This window comes from Pholcus phalangioides, unplaced genomic scaffold (assembly GCF_987345545.1).
Source record: "Pholcus phalangioides strain wild (caught in Gottingen) unplaced genomic scaffold, Ppha-v1.0 ptg000007l_1, whole genome shotgun sequence".
NCBI lineage: Eukaryota > Metazoa > Arthropoda > Arachnida > Araneae > Pholcidae > Pholcus > Pholcus phalangioides.
This window is the reverse complement of record NW_028301600.1, coordinates 57,448,579-57,468,636: the sequence shown is the minus strand read 5'-3', so window position 1 is coordinate 57,468,636 and position 20,058 is coordinate 57,448,579. Positions and strand designations below refer to the sequence as shown.

General features: G+C 33.8%; 1 protein-coding gene across 3 annotated transcripts in view; it reads right to left on the bottom strand.

Annotated features, from left to right (window-relative positions):
- Window positions 1–16,525, bottom strand: part of LOC149085540 (rho guanine nucleotide exchange factor 10-like protein) — a 98,535-nt gene extending 82,010 nt beyond the window's left edge. Inside the window, exons 1-5 of one of the 3 annotated variants that reach the window (XM_089233606.1) lie at window positions 16,391–16,525; window positions 13,981–14,129; window positions 9,177–10,197; window positions 5,073–5,099; window positions 4,763–4,864 (exon numbers count right to left, since the gene is read on the bottom strand). In XM_089233606.1, the coding sequence (XP_089089732.1) occupies window positions 4,763–4,864; window positions 5,073–5,099; window positions 9,177–10,059 (1,012 nt within the window). In that variant the 5' untranslated portion in view covers window positions 10,060–10,197; window positions 13,981–14,129; window positions 16,391–16,525. The remainder of the gene's footprint in view (window positions 1–4,762; window positions 4,865–5,072; window positions 5,100–9,176; window positions 10,198–13,980; window positions 14,130–16,390) is intronic. The other 2 variants (XM_089233607.1, XM_089233608.1) reach the window with 2 other exon arrangements.
- Window positions 16,526–20,058: the final 3,533 nt, after the last annotated feature.

The following is a 20,058-nucleotide window of genomic DNA, read 5'->3' as shown; positions in this document are numbered from 1 at the left end:
CTTCACATTTTCTCTATGCAGCCAACACAAAAATTTCAACATACGGAAAAAACATTTAGAGCTAAATTTAGGGCTTCGCCGAAATTTTCTTTAAACTTTCCTCATTGCGAAAGTCAATACTGCTATTATTAGTGCTGATTTTTTAACACATTTCAGACTCGTGTTGGATTTAAAAAATAGAGCATGAATTGACTCAATTTTTGACTCTAACATGCAAACAAAAGGTGTAATGTCCAATGCTGCAGTACCCACAGTGAAATTGATTGTTGGTGAATCACTATACCATAAAATATTTGAACAATTTCCAATTTTGGCAAATCCAATACCACAGTTTTCCCGTCCTCCAAAACAACACTCAGCATTTTATTGAAACAAACGGACGTCCAATTTTCTGTAAACCTAAAAGGCTGCATCCAAAAATATTACAAGCAGTTAAACAAGAATTTGAATATTTGATTGATAATGGAATTGATAACCATCAAAATCACCTTGGACTTCCTCAATTCATGTAGTTCCAAAATCGATTGGAACGTATCAAATTTGTGATGATTATCGTCGCTTGAATGCTATAACTGTCCCAGATAGGTACCCCTTACCTCATATACATGACATAACTAATGTGCTGTACGGAAAGAAAATTTCACGAGAATTTTATTCAAAAGAAAGTTTTCACGTTTAAAGAAACAAAACAAAGAAATAACACAAAGTTTGAAGGAGAGAATTTTTTCCATCCACACACTAGTGGATTTTTTATTTATGTTATGAATGGCAGCACACAAAATACAATCAAATTTTCTTTTACCTAGTGCAAATTTTATTTACATACGATATCTAAGTCTGTATAATCTGTTCAGATGCGTTTTTCAACTCGTCTGAGTCATTACAGCACAATTAAAAGAAGCAAGAGCAACAAATAATTAAAGTCCTATTTTCATAGTAGAAAATGGTGCAGCCTGAATTTTTCTAGCACGTGTTCAGGATTCACTATTATTTTTTCTTATAATGTATCCGCTGAGGGACATTCCCAATGCTATATCCCAAATTGACAATACATTCAAAAATTACATTATAATCTTGTGATGAATTAGACATGATCTACAAAAAATATTTCATGATTTAAAGTGTTTCAATTTAGACTATCGCTACAGAAATCTGTTACGATTTTGTGTTACTAATGGCACAATTGGTGCAGCAATCCCATCCCTGCTTATAGCTTCTGTTTCCCCTCTTCCCCCAGACCATTAAATCATACACGGAGGAGGGGTGATATTGGCTACATGGTAGGGTGGGAAACACTAACCTACAGCTGTTTGGAAATAGTGGAGGTGTAGACACTGTTTTGGGAGAGGCGAGGCAAAGGCATTGTGGTTGAATGTTCTGACTTTCCATTGCTGGATAAGATGACCCCCTTCCACCTTGTCAGGAAAAAAACGTGTGGTGGGGACTGTAGTGAAAAAGAAAAACTTCTTTGCTCACAAGCAAAGAAAAAGAAAGAAAAATAGGAAGAAATTCGCCATGAACACAATTTTGGAAAAACCACCACCCACCAAAGACAAATTTTTCCACCGAACCGTTTTCAAACCAGCCCAATTTGGCAGGAAAACCGTCAATCTCGCAACTCTGATAGGGGATGTTGCTTTAGCTGTATGAAGAGAGCAAGAAAATAGGTGACCTTGAACCCATAATCTTCTTCCTAGAAGAAAATAGAAACGTAGCTACACTGGAAACATGCAAGAGACAGAGGTCGCATTTTCTTTTCGCTAAAAAAATGGAAAAAGTAACCTGGGCCCAAAAATATGTAATAAAAGTGACCAGCTTCTAAAAAAGTGACTTTTAGGGAAAAAGGTGACCTGTGCCGAACCCTAAAATTGATATAGTAAGGGCATACTATCATATTTCTGATGTACCAAAAACTGCCATTACTACTCCCATTCGTAGTTTTGAATTTTTGTATCTCCCATTTGGTCTGAAATGTGCACCAATGACATTTCAAAGATTCATGAATGAGGTACTAAAAGGTCTCGATTTTACTGTCAGTTATTTAGACGGTCTTAATTTTTTCTGAAAACGAAAATGATCATGTTAAGCACGTGGAACTAGTTTTGGAAAGGTTTAGTAGGCACGGACGAAACATCAATGCTTCCAAATGTATTTTTGGCCAACAACAAATTTCTTTTCTGGGTCACGAAATATCAGCAGGGGGTGTCCGACCTTTGGACAACAAGGTACAAGCCATAATAAACTATCCACGTCCAGAAAATCTGGTGCAACTCAGAAAATACTTGGGGTTACTGAATTTCTATAGGAAATTCATTTCACATGCTGCTGAAGTATTAGTAACATTAACTGACCTATTAAAGGGGTCTAAAAAGAAAAATGATCAATCTCTCATTACATGGTACAAAAATTTGTTAGATTCATTTGAAAAATCAAAAGAAGCTTTGCTAAATGCTACTTCGCTAGTGTTTCCGGAAAATGAAGATAAGTTAATACTTCATTATGATGCTAGTGAAATTTTTTAAATTGGAGTTACCTTAAGTGTAAGGCAGAATTTAGAATATAAACCCCTGGGAGATTCTTTTCAAGACGTCTTACACCTACACAAATGAAATATTCAAGTTTTGACCGTGAACTATTAGCTATATATCAGTCTGTTAAATTTTTCAAATACATGCTAGAGCCTCGAAACTGTAAAATTGTTACAGATCATCGTCTATTAACATACGTTTTTTGTACGGCAACGGACACTTACTCGAATAAGCAAACAATATGGATTTCTTATATATCAGAATTCACTACTGATATCGAGTACCTAAAAGGTGAGAGAAATGAAGCTGCCGATGCACTATCATACATAAGTGAGGTTATTGTCCAATTATGATGAACTCAGTAAAGATCAAAAATCAAACAAACAACTGAAACAACTCATTTCAGACACTAATACTGGGTTGCAATTGAAATTAATTCAAGTGCCCAATTTAAATTCTCAAATATATTGCGATCTTTCAACTGGAAAAGCAAGACCTTATGTCACTGCTAAATTTTGCAAACAAGTTTTCAGTCAGTCTTTTAATTTATAGCAGTTGATTTCCATAAATTTAAGAGAAAGCAAAATTTATTATGAGCAAATAATTTATTTTGAAATAAATGTCTAAAATAATAATATTTTTTGACTTTTCCAGGACTTGGTGAACCCTTTCCAAGTTGAGAGACATGCTGATATAAATTCTGAAAATCTTGTGTTGTCCTCAGACTTCTAATCAATAAACATAGAAGATTTAGATGACAATTTCAATTTTTTAGTCCCCATGACAACCTGGCAAATGGGATTTGTCGATCCCTGATGAAAACAGAAGTAAAAAGTATCAATTAGATTCATTCATATGGACTCAATTGACATGAATGAATGAATGCCAGGGGCTATGCCACCGGACTTATCCCACTGCTGAGATCTCTTCCAGCCCAGCTTCGTGGCAGAGTCTGGAACAAAGTGAGTGCACCTAACAGTCTGAGTGTGTAGCTAGGTCATAGTCTCTTAAACTTTTTGTTCAATCGCCCCCTTCATCAGAAATTTTTTCCTCTCATCGCCCCCCCCCCCAACTCAAGTAAACCCATAGGATCCTGTTAAATCAGTAGGTTCTATCGCCCCCTTGGACCATTCCATCGCCCACCAGGGGGCGATATTGCCCACTTTGGGAAACACTGAGCTAGGTGTTGTGTTTGATATTTCAGTGCTGCCATCTGTACTTTAAATTTCAAGTGAAGTGTAATGATTGAATATTTATAACGTTATAGGCCTGTTGCTCTCTGTGGCGAGACTTTTTAACGGGGAGATCGGCTCGCATTAGCGCCTTGAAGTTGGAAACCACAGAAAACCAACTTCAGCTGGGACTCAACTGACAAGAATTATTTATAATTTTGAACAATTCATTCAAAACAAAATTATGTTGCTGCTGGAAATTTGGTTTATTTTTCATCTTCCTGAACGAAATCCCCCATCCCAGCGTTTCTCAACATGTGCATCGCACCCGTTAGGGGTGCCGCCAACCTTTTTAAGGGACATCACAGTTCACTAGAGATATATGTTGAGTGCCTATTTATACTTTGAAGGGGTTCTTTTATACAGGAAAATATCTCCTGAACTATTCTGGAGGCAGCAGTCAAACCATGAATTAGGGAAGAGAGCCGCAAGTGACAAAAGCTTGATGGCCACTGCCTCATCCCTACCTTAGCCATGTTAAATTGAAATCATTTTATATCATGCATGACTTCACCTTATGTGATTATTTTGTGGAACTAACCAATTGCATAAAGCGAGGGATGTCTGGGGTGGGGGGGGGGGTATCTACCAGCACTCTAGAGATTTCTGTAATTTAGTGCAATTCTTCTTGCACCAAATTAACTTAAAAATCGTACTAAAAAATCCAAATAAAACCTTCATAGCACAACACTTCACTTACCAATTAAACACCTTGATTGCCATACTAAAAAAAATGCCACAGGTTTTTCTTTTCGGGAGGGAGATTTAAGAATTAAAAAATCAACTATAAATTTGGAACTTTCTTTTAAACCAAACAACTAATAATAATGCTTGTTAAATAAGATCGTCAGTGACAATGCAAGTGTAGTGCAAATGACATGCAAAACATGCAGAATTATGAAAGAAGTATAAAATAAGCTAGGAGTAGGTGATTAATGAAGATCAATTGTGCAGAGGTTTCATGCAACAGGGAAACTCGAAAGTAACAGTTCCACCACCAACCTCTGGAAGAAGACCTCTGCCTATGGGTATCATCATAAAGCATGTATAAAGGTTCTTCTAGTGATTTTTCTGCATAGGTTGAATCAATCAACGTCTGACCTGCTGGAATCAGAAATACCAAGTAAAACGAATGTATATTCATTTTATTATTATTTATATATATAATATATATATATATATGTGTGTGTGTGTATGTATAGTTTTTCCCTTTGAATATGCTAAACTGGAGAGAGAGAGAGAAATCAAGATACAAAATTCACAATGAAGAGTAAAGGAAAAAAGCATCAGTGTTCTGGAAAAAATGACTCACCAGGAAATTTGCCATAAAGTGTAGCAGCTATTAAATAAAAAGAAGTAGCTAAATTTCAGAGCATGCACAGAAAATTGTCTTGTAAATATATATACACTTTAGACATCTTTCTAAGATGTGTGAAAATAGATGAAATTTTCCAAATTATACTTCCAGTCCAATACAATAGGCCTATACATAAAAACAAATATACAGAGCACCATTTCTCTCTGTGTTGCTTATTTAAAAGTATTTCACAGTAACGCCTCATTTAAGTTTGGTTCAAATGCATCTTCAAACATTTTTTAACGGTGAAATATTTGGTTTGTACCAAAACACATATCATCACTAAATTATTCAACAGCTACATCACTTCAATCACATTGCCTTTGTAGCAACTTGGCATTTCAAGTACACTGCTTTGTGTGGTTTAGCCATAGGCCTACCTGTTGTCTTCCATTAATGTGAAAGCAATTAAAATGAGATTCATGACAACATAAGGTTCAAGTTTTTCAATTAATAAATTCCTTGCCCTGACACTGGGTTTATTAGCAAAATCTGGGTCTTTTTGAGTGAAAGTGTAACCCTCTCAAAAAAATTAAAGTATGGTCCCTCACCCCATAATTAACTGCTATCCCCGTGAATCAAATAAATAATTCATTTCTAAAAACATGTTCAATCCAAAGTTTCATTGAAAAAAAGAATAATTTACCAGATTCTTTTATTTTCATTGTGTACTAGTAGAGAAAGCTTGTAAAGAAACCCATTAAAACGGATTTAACAAATGGAATTATATACAGAAATTAACACATGTAATGAATCTAAAACAATGTAACTAAGTTAGGCACACATTTATATATTTACTAATAAATCAATCTATAAATTTTCTCTTGATTTTCGATTTTGGGAAACCTTGGCTCTTTCAATAATATCTTTTGATTAAATTTAAAGCAAATGTGATTCTGACGCTCATCTTCCGATTCATATGCATCCTTGTGAAGCAATTCCCTGGTGGAATGATTTGCCTTTCCCTTCCCTGATGGTAAACAACTCTGATCTACCACCATTTAACTGCCACATAATTTCACACCTGAATATGGGAGTAAGTCAGATTTGTGTCGTGGAACTTACAAGTGTTCTAATGTGTGTGTGTGCCCAGTGTTTGTCGTGTTTTGTGTTCAGTAGGTGATGCCATTCATCTTCCAAATTGCTAATGTGTGGATTTGAAATTCAATGTATTCATATTTGTGTTTTAGGTCTGTGTGATTGTCGCGGGAACAGCTTTTTTTGAAAAGGATAGCCAAAGTTGGAAAACCTTGGAAAATTGTACTTAGCTGATTGTCACTGGGCAATTGTGGGTTCCAAACCTGGATTTTCACCAAAGGTAAAATCCCAAAGATTAAAAATATGTTTATATATTTTTGTAGAAAATTAAAATATTGAGAAAAAGTAAATTCTTATATTGTCTGTTAATTTAAAATTCTTTTTACGTGCTAATGATCCAAAATTTTCTGTGGAAGAAATCCTTGTGTCCCTCCAAAGGCCAATTCTGCATACACACCTGATTTTCACGATGCGGAACAGTGAGGACCGCATAGTGGCTAGATCACAAAACTGTGAACATTCAAGGTAGAGTTTTCACAGATTCGGTTTTTATCCCAATGATTACAGAATATTTTTACAATTTGAACGGGCATTCCAATCCGTGATGATTTGTCACCAAAGTCGCATGTGCAATCTTTTAGGAATGAAGCGAATTTACAGCGTATAGATGCTGTCTTTGAATGCCGATCGATATCCACAAAAGTACAGTAATTTCCAGAGAGAGTATGTAATCTGCAAGAGAAGTAAAACTCTCAGAAATTGGAAAATTCAGTTTTCAGGGACACAACCAAGTATCTTGTCATCTTATTCTTAAACAACCTGCGAGTGATATTAATACAATATAGTGAAGTAAAATGCTTAATTTGTACTTCAAAATAATAAAACCACTTTTTAAGGTCACATGATCATGATAGACTGTAGAAAGGGGGGTTTAAAGAATGCGTAACAATTTTTGTGTCCTCCTCCAACATTCTGGGTGTATTTGACACTCTAGAGCACGTCAGTGGCATCTCTGAAATCTGGTAACTGTACTGTCTTGGAAGATCTTTAATGATTTGTTGGGTTTTACATGTTTTATTTTTCATTTACATGTAATAATAACTAATATGATTGAGTCAAACATTCAATTGGTTTGAAAATACAAAAGAAACAATATTCTTTTAGGATAAGATTTCAAAGAATGACAAATAAGAATTTGAAGAGAAAGAAATGGTAAAGTAAAATTAAGTAAAATAATACTTCTATCACAAATGAGAGAAGAGCAAACTTATAAATAAAGCCCGGAAGTTCAGGTAAAAAGCTATAAATGCTTTTTTTGCCTAATCTCAAAGTTTTTGTAAAAGTGCCGTTTTAGGATTTTTTTTGCCATAAATGTCAATTGCAACATTGTTTAATGCTTAGGGGTCATTCAAGTATTATGGCATCATCGATGGGGGGGGAGGGGGTTTCCGATTTGCTGACAAGGGGGGGGAGGGGGGTTTGGATAATTGTTACGTCATCAACCGCCCTTTATGAAAATATGAGTTAAGATTCAGAGGGGCAGAGCTGATGACGAAATTTTGCTGACAAGGGTGGGGGGGGGAGGTCAAAAATGGCTAAAAATTTGCTTACATAATACTTGAACAGCCCCTTATTCGTGAATTTTAGAGGCTATATTCTACAAAACGTTTCATATTTTTTACATTGTGAAAAGAACTATTCTTTTGAAATTCTCAATCTTCAACTTTTAGCACTAACTCTTATTAGAAAATCTCTTATCAGTATATTTAAGCACAAAAAAACGTTGTCCAAAACAGAAAACTTGGTGTTAGGAAACATTGGAAGGGACAAAGACTTTCTTTCTCTGCTATACAAACTTGCAAAGATATCCTAGCAATCAATGAACCATTGAACTTGTATTGTAAAGTATTGTAAGAGTGCTAATTATAAAAAACAGAATTATAATTATTTACTAATGCATGGAATTTGCTTTAGCCCAGTGGTTCTTAACCATTTTTCCATCCTGCAACCCCAGTGCAATACAACTTATCTTCCCGCACCAACTTGGTTAATTAGTTTGCTATTCATTACTTGTTTCTGTAATCAATTACATTAATTATCAATGTTTAACAAATTTTTATAAACTCTTTTACTTATTATTTATAATTCCCATTTCAGCTACTGCTAATATTTAATTTTTTGTGTGTCTTCCTTTTCTTTTGAAGAAAGTTCAAAAAATTAAACTAAAAAAAAAAAAAAAAAAAAAAAGACTTGTTTTTTAACATTTTTCAAAATTTTCAAAAAAGGTTCAATAAATTTTTCTTCATTTATTGATTCCAGCCAGTACAACAATATAAAGCGTGTGTCCTTTAAGTCCCAATGCGGTCTTCATCTCACAGACCGCCCGTCGTAAAGGTATAGTTTTGATTTAAAAATACTCAAAATGTGTTTAAAAATCACTCTGTACTGGTTTTGACGGTGAAAATACGGTGGATTCTTCATAGACCTGATTGCTCTCTGTGAAAGACTTCTGTCAAACTAGCTCACAATTGAACCTTAAAGTTGGAAAACCAGAGAGCTACTTCTTGCAGGTATCAAACCCGTTTTTGTAAACACTGCTGAAAAAGAATTTTGGACCATATTTCTTGAAAAAAAATTACATGGAAATAAAGTTTAATCATTTCAGTTCCAAGGTCATTTTCTGCACACAAGGGAAAAATTAAACCATGATCTACAGTTGACAGCTGATTCAAATACATCATTTTCTCTTGTCTTCTCAAGAAGTTGGGTGCTAGCCTCTTGATAAAAGGGGGGGGGGGGGATTTTCACTAGGCAAGCAAGGTTCAGTAACAAGGTGATCTGCAGTCATCACATCTCAATTTTTATGGTTTTGGCAGTAGTATTTTTTTGCGATGCAGACTTTAGTAAAACTTTCAGATTTTAATTATTTGCTATTAACGTTGGTTACTGTGAAACTTCTCTATTTAATCGAAGTAAAATGTACAATTAAAATGTAATGAAAATACACTGGATTTCACTTACCTTTTTGATACTGCATATTTGATGCTTTGGAGTTAGGTCTAAAATCAGACTGCTGCAAAATGTATTCATTCATTACTCTTCGTCCTAAACTGGCTGTTTCAGGTTTAGGAAGTGTTCCTCCACCTCCTTGCCATCGGGATGAAGCAAAATATAGAGGGGGTGTCCCTGGACTTAAAACATGTGATGGTTTGATATCAGAGTTAATTTTATCTACAGATTTAGTGCTTTCTCTCTCAGATCTAAGATCAGCTGAACATGCTGTGTCTTCGGGCATTAGCATAGCTTCGACATCTAAATTTAAGTTTTCCAGTATTTTTGCATGACGTTGCTGTACTTTTTCAACTTCATCCAACACAACTTTTGAAGAGTAAGTTGAATTCCTATCTACATCCATTGTCTTTTGCCCCTGATTTCTTTTTGGAGCTAAGGGAAACGCTTGCACACTTCCAGAATAACAAGAAACATCTTCTTGGGAAAGTTCAGATATTTCTTCATAAATATTTGGCTCTGAACTGCGACGTCTATGACATTGTTCATTGTTCTTTTTCAGCACACTAGAAGTGTTCTCTCCAGCTGATACCACCTCTTTTCGTGTGCTATTTGAGCGAGGCGACATCTGAATACCATTAGTGATCAATGAATTTGATCGCCTATAGACAGGTGTAGCAACATTTTTCTTTTTCTTTTTTTTCTTCTGAAATGTAGAAGGTTTTTCAGGAACATCACATGTAGTTACATCTGGTTCTATGGCTAACAAAGGATTCTCAAATCCTCTACCTTTTTCATACGGATTTTCAACTTTACTCAAATTATTTTTCTCTGCCTCGCCAATAACACCTTTGTCTAGCTCGCTATAATAATATGGAGCTTTGCTGTTTGCCATTTCATATAAATCATCATGATATGCATTTAACCATCATATTTTGTTTCATTAACACAAATTACAATAAAAACCATGTGGAAAAACAACTTATTTGCTGATATTGATACTGAAGAAAATTATGAGCTCCAAGAGACATAGCTGAAAAGAAAAGAAAAATGATATATGAAAAGATACCCAAATAAAACTAAGCTTTCGTTTATATTTTTAATCTGGCAGCATGCATGTTAAAATTTGAACTCAACACACAAATCTGCTAGACCTCCAATGTTCATTTCAGTAACTTTATGGAAGTACACCAGAGCTTGACAAATCAAAGAAAAATTTGGATGCCAACCAAATTTTTTAGGAACCAAAAATATTTTTTTCCCTGAGAAAAATTCTCTAAAATAATAGTCTTCTGTGACAGATCAACCCTTTTTTCATGTTGGTAGACATGTTGATATGGACACCAAAAATTTTGTGTTGTTCTGAAACTTAAAATTTATCAATTGATAAAAGAAATTTCAGGCGCCAATACCAATTCCTCAGTCGTCATGACCATCTGGCACCTGGGATTAGTCAAGCCTTGCTATTGTGTGATTTACAATGCTCGACAAATCAAAAAATATTTAGGCACCAGCCCAATTTCTTAGGGGCCAAGCATGGTATTTTGCTCAAGAAAAACCCCAGTCCTAAATAATGTTTTCTTTTAGGCCAGTGATAAAAGTTCTTTTATAAAACTTGAGAAATGCAACCAATAAGATAATCAGTTATATTTGCTCAAATGTAACCAATATGCTTATTGTTTGCATTTCTCCAGTTTTATAAAGGAACTTTAATAAAATTTTTATAGTGTAATCCTGGTCTTACTGTCCCCATGTTAAAAGATATAGCATAATGAAATCACAGAAAATGTTATGTCCCCCTTAGACTCTAATTTAGAAACACTCTAATTTAACAAGCACATTTAGAAAATTTTAAGAGCAATATTGATTTTTTAGTAGCTGTGACGACCTGGCACCTGGGATTTGTCCAGTCCTGAAGTACATGAAAACTAAAAAATTCATTGTTTTTCTTTTCTTCAAAAAACCTGGCTTAAATTCATTTAGTTTCTTTAATTTACATTTTGATCCTCTCTCTCCTCACCTGCTGTCACCAGCGCTACAACTGTGGGGGGGGGGGGGGGGAAAGCTAGCAAATTTGTTGCTCTGGCTGCTAGACTGTGTGGGAGCACAGAATTAATCCTTTAACTACTCGTTTAACATAACAGGGGTGCCAAAATTCATGCTGTCACATTGTAAAATGGCAGTTCAGTACAATTTTTTTAGTCGTTGAAAAATACTTTAATTACTTTGGTGTTGCCTCTAAGAATTTTTTCGTCTGCACCATTTTTGGCAGCCAAAATAGTTTTTCATCATCACATTTTATCAGTAATTGGTTCAGAGCCAATCTTTCACAGGACACATTTTGAAAATCACATGAAAATATGCATTGGGTTACTAGACACCAATTTGTTTTCATTATCAAAAAATGAATTTATGACAAAAATTACATGTTCTTCAACTATGCATGAAGATAACCTTAAACTCAGCTATTGAAGGAATGAAGATCACATGCATGGGTCAAAAGCCCAAAGCTGAATGTTTTGCACTGTTCTGCAACAGGTACTTGGCTGACTAAAAATGTTCTGCTGTAAAAATTCTTTCATAGCTTTCTACACAGAAGAGTTCTTAACATTCTTCCAGAGATCACTCTGCAGTAGCACCAATTGTTCGAGAAGGAAGTACTTTGGTGATCATCAGGTGACACTAAGTGATGTAGTAAATGCAACCAGCATTCACCACTTGGTAAATTTTCTTAATTATACCAAACATCTGAACTCATGGCAAGTATCAATTTTCTGCTCTGATTCATACTCTCATGAGTTATTTTCAATAATCTCATGTTGAGTTTTAGCCATATCCTTAGATCTCTGCTCCTTTTTCCTTTAAAAGGGCACACGCAGATAGGAGCAACCTCCCCAATTACTTTAATAGGGCCCATATCGCTTTGCAGTTATACCATTTTCCCACACAAGGGGCTCAACAATATGGTAACAGACACACCATAACTCAAACCCCCTACGCTGGTTGCAAAACTTTTGGGAATTCACAGAATGATATATCTTCACAAATGCAGGACCCACAATTCATGTTACACTACATGGTGCTAGAGTAATGGGCGAAATTGCCTAAGCTCTTCCTGCATGGGACACCAAAGATGATGATGAGCACCAATTGTTCTCTGCTATGTACATCACAGTTTTTTCAGCATATTCTACTTAGGGAGCAGAGTGGTCAAGTTCACTGTATAAGGAATGGACTTTGAACCCAACACACATGCTACCAAGTACATAAGTTACTTAATAAATTGAAGTGCCCTACCAAAAAAATATTTCTACAATTCATCCAATCGCAAAAAAACATTTTTTAATCCTTTCAGACCAATGAGAATGAACGCGCGTGTGGGAGGCATTTTTTCTCTTATATGGCCAGAGAGTTCATCCCGACTTCAAGGGCTGGACTCTCTCAGGTTAAAAAAATAGGCCTATGGACTATTCTTGCGAAATTCACAAAAAATGAAAAATATATATATATCAAAAATAGATGTCAACCAAAAAATCCAAAAAAATTCTTGGGGATACTTCTTTACCTGCTGATAAATAAAATATGGTCAGCAGCAAAGTTTGTTCAAAATTCATCAGGGGTCTGTCCAGACTTATTATAGGGTCCTGTTTTTGTGAAAATTTCCCTTATTTTTGAGAAAAGGATAATTAATTTTGTGGGAAGGGAAGTAATTTAGTTAATCGATCACAAAAAAATGGAATTCCAAATTTATGGTTTCATTTATTTTTTATGAAGGGTCTGTTTTTCAGATCCAGACTTTTGTGAATGGTCCGGAAAATGGACCCAAATTTTGGCTGGACAGACTCCTGCTCATGGTGAAAAAATTTAATTTAGGTTTAAAAATATTGAGGGAAAAGGAAAATCTGACATGGACTATTTCACCACCAAGATTGGGGTTTTGCCAGGACAGTGGAAAAAACCAGGAAAAAATATGGGAAAAAAATAAAAACTAAAGTTTAAACCATAAACATAATGGATTTTTATGTAATTATCAACATTACAACTACTATTTAATGCATACAGTTGTCAACAATTTTCTTCCATATTTCTATTAACATTATTGATTAATAGACTATATATTAATAGTATAAATTGCGGGAGCCTTTTGTGGTTTTCACAACAATAATAGACATTAGTACTAAATCCCTTAACAATAACAGAAAAATGCTCTACATGCCCAAAAAACCTGATTTTCATTTGCAGTTGTCCTTTTAATGCACTTTTACATGCTTTAATCCTGGCAGTAATAGCATTGTTACCTTGTATATGGACAAATTTTACACATTTTGCCATCTCTTTTTATAATCCTTGGAAATAGTTCTTCCATCATCTAATGGTAGAATAGCAAGCTATTGTAAGTTTGCTTTTAATTTAAAAGATGCCAAACAAAACAAAAAAAGCAAAAATCTTAATATGATGGTTGAAAATTGAAATACTGTGGGCTTAGTCAATGGTGGTGACCTATTATCTATTTAATACTTTGGAATGCAACTTTGTGGCTCCAACTTCACTGCTTTTATCAAAACAAATGAAATGAAAAGGAATTTTCTACACTCTCACTTCTGTGATTCAACTCGTACCAATTCAACTTGTTGGGTTTCATTAAAAAAAGGCATATGATTTACTAAGAACTTCTTTCCCATGGCAAAAATGGTTTTTATTTATATCTATCTTTAACCCTTTTGTCTAATTGAAAGGAAAACAGGTGATTCCAGAGGTAAAAAAAAAATAGTTTTAAATATTTCATCTTTGTGAAAGTAAGATTCTCAGAACTTACTTCTGAACTGCAACAAGAGCGTCATGACATGGACATTCCAAAATGTATCAATTCGTTAGAAGTTCCGCAAAGGAACATGGATGAGGTACATGTGTGGTTTAGTAACATGATGATGAAGTCACTGTTGCTGCTTCTTTGTGGGGGGAAGGCTGTGAAATAATACACCACTTCATTTAGATGTGAGATATAATCCTCATTCATGAATTCTCTAAAGATAGAGCATCAGAATGTAGGCCAAAGTTAGAAAATTTGGCAAGACTGAGAAAGTTAGATACTGAATATAACTTTAAGCTACTAAGATACTTTACATGGAAAAAAAATTATATAGGCTATATTCTGGTACTTTTATGAGATATTTTTAAAAAAACTAATACCATCTTATACCATACAAATGTTTCCCCAAGAATAGAAAATGTGATAAGAATGAAAATTCTAACTAATAATGAACCAATATGATATTTTTCAAAGGGAAAAGATTATACTGTATTTAGACTATTTTTATGTGACTTTTTAAAAAAACCAGTCTGGTTTTTTTTTAAAAAAAAGTGCTTGGTTAAAACCACAGTAGGTTTAAAACAAACAACCTTGCTTAACTTAGATAAAATCATTATTTTTCATTAAAAGTTCAAATGATTGATAAAAACTTTTATTATATTTTGAAACATATCTCCATGTACTATCACTTCATGTTGATACAGATGAAAAGCGAAACTTGATTATTTATGATAATAATGTAACAGAGTGGACATTCGATAGTGAAAAATCTGGTGTACTAAAGATATAACATGAATTTTAAGTCGTTTATCAAAAGTCAAATCCAAAAAAAGGTTTATCAAGCATCAAAAGTAAACCTTTCAATGAGCTCAAAAGTGTTATCAGATTTAATCTGGTATAAAAATATATTTCCCAAATGACACTGTAACAGAGTAGACATTTTAAGATGGGAAAAATTTCGGGACGAACAAAAAAAAAATTTGTCAGTTTTATTCATCTCTGACATATAAAATATGATACCAAGTTTTTTGAAAAAAAATTCCAGAGAGATTTGCACTAAGTCTCTTTATTTAACACTTTTTCAAGCTGGGACAACAAGATTTTGAGGTTTTGATACAAACAATGATTTTTATAAAAAATTAGATACCATTTGAAAAAAACTGAGAAATACCATGTGACAGAGAAATAGAAAAAAATTAAAATTATATTACTAGAGTGCTCTGAAATTTTGTAAAAAATTATAGGGATCCAAAAAACCCAATAAAACTCTTTAAAAAACAAAAATAAAAGCAAATATATAAGGACCATAATATCAAACCATTATCATCACAACCATAGGCTCACGCAGAATTTTCCCAAGGGGGGGGGGTTTAAATTTTTTTTTCTTCTCAAGGAGGGGATTTTTACGTTTTTTCCTGCGAAATAACATTCTAATCTTGGCTTGACGGGGGAGGGGGGGGGGTTAGAACCTCAAACCCCCTACCCCCTCCCTTCGCATACGCCAATGATCACAACCCATTATGAACTATTCTTTAAAATAGAATATATTTTTCCCCTGGAATATATTCTGAAAGTATAAAAAGAAAATAATGAGAATGTGGATGGTGTAGGAATGAAAGAGAGAAAGGAGATAAAAAATTTACCCAGGGGCATATCAGACCCATACAGGACAACTCTGACTCACCTAACTGTGAACAACTCAATTCTGAGCTTTGAAATAGTAAAATATCTTATTATACACTATATTCTACTTGGGAATCATGTTGATATACATAAAAGACAAAGAGCACTTGTTTATTTATTATATTATAAACATGGTTTTTTTTTTTCTTTTTCATTCCTTATGGATTTCAGTTACATTCCTACATATAAGTTAGTTCCATCTACAAACTTTTAAATGTAAATTGCATGGTTCTCCCACATGAATAGTACCAGTAGACCCTAAGGGAAGAAAAATAATTCATCTTCCCATAAAAGTGTCTGTCAATTTTTATATACAATCTGAATCAAAAAAGGAACAAAAATGTTCTTATTTCTTATCTCATTGAGTAGGGAACCGAAAAAAACCAATGTCTCTTCAAAAATCAAAAATGAAAGTAACGATTAAGGGCCATGATATCAAACCATTATCATCAACCCATTATGAATTATTCTTGGAAATAGATAGCATATATTTTTCACCCGGCGTATATTCCGAAAGTACGATAGCAAGATAATGGAATAAATAATGTAAGAATAAAAGGGAAAGGAGATAAAAAAAAAATTCCCCAGAGCATATCGCATACAGGACAACTCTGACTCACCTAACTGTCAACAACTTCAAACCGATTCCAAACTTTGAGATAGCAAAAAATCTTATACACTTTATTCTAACTGGGAATCATGTTGATATACACAAAAGACAAAGAGCACTTACTTTATGATATAAGATAAATTACATAGGTTACAATAGACTATCACACAATGTGAAAGACAAACAAACATCTAACACAAACACTTTCATTCAGCGGACAGGAAACTAATGATATAATATGCTTGTGGCTCGAATTAATTTTCGTATGAATAAAAAATAAATAAATATTCATCGCATTAACTTAGCCCCAACTTGATTGGACCCGTGCAGAAAACTCACCAATAAACGCACGTTTAACTTCTATATTCTATGCAGCTTCTTGACCGGAAGAAGCAGGTGCTCAGATGAAATTCCGAAAGACAAAAAGGATATCACAACAAAAATTTATCAGTATTTGAACATTATTAAAAGTAAGTCCTGTTAATTTCATAACTTTCTCATTATTTCCTTCTTATTGTTCCCTTAAAAAATTTAAAACTCCTCTTAAAAACAGCTTTAAATTTTTTTTTCTGTGACTCAGTACACAAGTTTCCTTTAATTAATATTCTAGAAAGTGAAAGTGATTTTTGTAACAATAATAAGTTTTAATTATTGGAGTGAAAAAACGAAGTGTAAAATTATAACTTTCTTTCATCGGAGCTACAAAAATGGTTTTGAAAGATTATTTTCCGAGCACGGTTACGAAGTCTATTTCAGTGAGGGTTTTGAATCACGTGATTTATTTCTTCCTCCAGCGGAGAGGGACATACAAACCGTATTCATGGTAACCAACATGGCGATTTCCTTAGGTTCAGGGTTTAGACCAGTGTTTCCCAAAGTGGGCAATATCGTCCCTTGGTGGGCGAAGGAATGGTTCGGGGGCGATAGAAGCAACGGGTTACGGGTATAACATAGCATCCGATGGGTTTGCTTGTGTTGAAGGGTGATGAGAAAAAAGAATTCCTGAAGAAGGGGGGCGATGGAACAAAAAGTTTGGGAAACTGTGGTCCGAAATCTATACTATGGTTTAGAGTCTAAACTTTAGACCATAGCAAATCCTAAATTTTCGGATCTTTTGTGCTCTTAAATGTTTCTATGCATGAACTCAGTTCATCAACTGTTCATGAAACAAAGTATCTCTAATGTCGTACTATGGTAATGTCGTCTAATGGTACTGTACTAAATGAGTAATTAGATTGAGGGAAAAAATCAGAGAGAGACGTCTTACTTTTTCTTTTTCGGAAGTTCAGTAGTAAAAATTATCAAAATTTAGAATTTATACATTGTACATCCATCTTCCAGAATATATAAAAGAATGATTCAGATGGTGGTGTTTGAAAATTTCACAGAAGTTCTCAAGCCTGACACGTTTAAAAAGAAATACGATAAACATGTTGGGGTACATCGAGAAGTTATCCATACTTAAAATAAGAAAACCATAAATATACTTTATAAGTATTGTATAATATTTTATCATGTATATACGTATATTGTATCTAGTTTTTGTAATTGCATTTTTAAATGGGTTGCTGTATTTTAGAAATATATGACATCCATATTTGTTATAAGCCCCAGTAGCACAACGATATAGTACAATATCTGGACCATATTGTTATATATCGAAATGTCAGAGGAATATCAGATGTCATAACTATGATGTAGAACGATCTTGTCCTATATGGTACAAATTATTTATGATATTAATTGATCAAGTCTTTAATTTTTCAGTCGATTATGCATTTGATTCCATGCGAATAATCTCTACTTTGAAGGACAACAACTTGGGACAATAAATTATTTTAATATAGTTTGAAAAACATAGATCTATATCGTGAATCTGACAAAGATCTATATCAGATTCTCGATATAAACCTGATATAGATAGAAGACAAAGAAGACATAGCTCTATATCATGAACCTGACAAAGACATATATCAGATACACTATATGCTGATATATCAACATATTGTGTGCCTTTAAATAAAAATATTGCCTTCAAATAAAAATTTGGAGAAAATTTAAAGTCGAGCGTACAATTTTTTGTTTGAATGGAAATTAAAAACCCTTGAATGAATAATTTTTCATATGAAATTTTGATTTTAATAGGGTTAATTATGTTGATATATCAAAATCATTTCATCAGTTATAATTGAATCTTTACTGTGTATGTTTCACATCGTAGATGTTGGTATTTTAGGAGAAGCAAGAACTTATACACCGTAACTTTAATTGCCACTTTATAATTGCACATATTTTTTAATTTAGAAAAATTTGCTCTTGTTTTTGTTGTATATGTGTGTGTTTTTCTTAAAATTATTTATTATTTATTTTTTTCCTTTGATGTGTTTTCATTTTTTTACCATACTTTGAGAGTTTTAACTTTTTTGTGTTGCATATTTTTTATTTTGTTTTATTAGCGTAAATTAATAATTATAAATAAATAATTAATATACTACACAAAAATAATTTGTTTCTTGTGTTATATATAATTTCCTTAATTACAATATAATTTTTTCAATTATCTGCCTCAAAATGATAAATATGTCTCACAATTTCTATTTTGTAATTTTTGTGCATACATGAAAATGAATAAAATGATTGAAAATACCAGTAAAAAAACCATAACTTGTAAACTAATGTAATAATAACCCCCTGTAGCCAGTGCTGTCGTGGTGGGTTGGTAAGATACAGATGGGAAAAGTTCAGGGTATATGGGTTCACACCCACCTACAGAAAAAGATACACTTTTCCCTTCTAAAAGGGCGCCATCTATCGACCAAAATTTGAAGTATTTTAATATATCACATTCACGATATAGATCTATTTATCTCTGACTATGCCTTTTTTAGCCAGAACGATATCGTGGCCCGATATAGATCTATATTGGAAACTGAAATTTTGCGATATAGATCTATATCTTTGTGCTACTTGGGAACATGAGGACTCTCAAGGAAGCCTCTATGATCACGCAAAGGACATTCGCTTCAGAACCACATAACTCGGCGCGATACCGGATATTGTTGGCGAGAAACAGAAGTAGTTGGCGACATGCTGGGTACAGAAACCGATTCTCACCGAAAGAACACACACACACACATCAGACCTTAAGTCAACAACCATAGCTGAAGATTTCTGTAATAACTATATTGTACATAGAGGTTGTGTATGTGTGCTTTCACACATTAATAATAGACAGTGCTAGGTACTTTACTAGTGTAGAATTCACTGAGTTTTGCAAAGTATATGGTATGCAGAAAAGACATTTCCACGTATTCAAACGTCAATGGACGAGTAGAAAAGCCCAACCAATCCATTGCTAATATTCTGGTTTCCATGTATAGTAATGATAATTGGGACACTTGTTTGCCTCATACAATGTTAGCATTGAATTCTGCAATACATGAAGCAACCCACACATCACCATTCTTCCTGGAACATGTCGAGACATTAGACTACCTAACACTTTGAACACAGAATCACAAGCACACCAGTCCAAATTCGAATACATACAGCACTTGGTACACACATTAAATAAAATTTTTCGGAAGGTTTTGCAAAATTTAAAAGAACAATAAGTTAAACACATGACTCATAGTACAATTGGCAAAAGTAATGAAAAAATTGTTTATTCAATTGGGTCATTATGTTTCATAAGAACTCCAAATTTAAAACCAGGGTTGTCACAAAAGCTCAAACCCATTGGCGTACGCAAAGGCGGGGGGGTGAGCCCCCTGAGACGAGATTATAGCGTT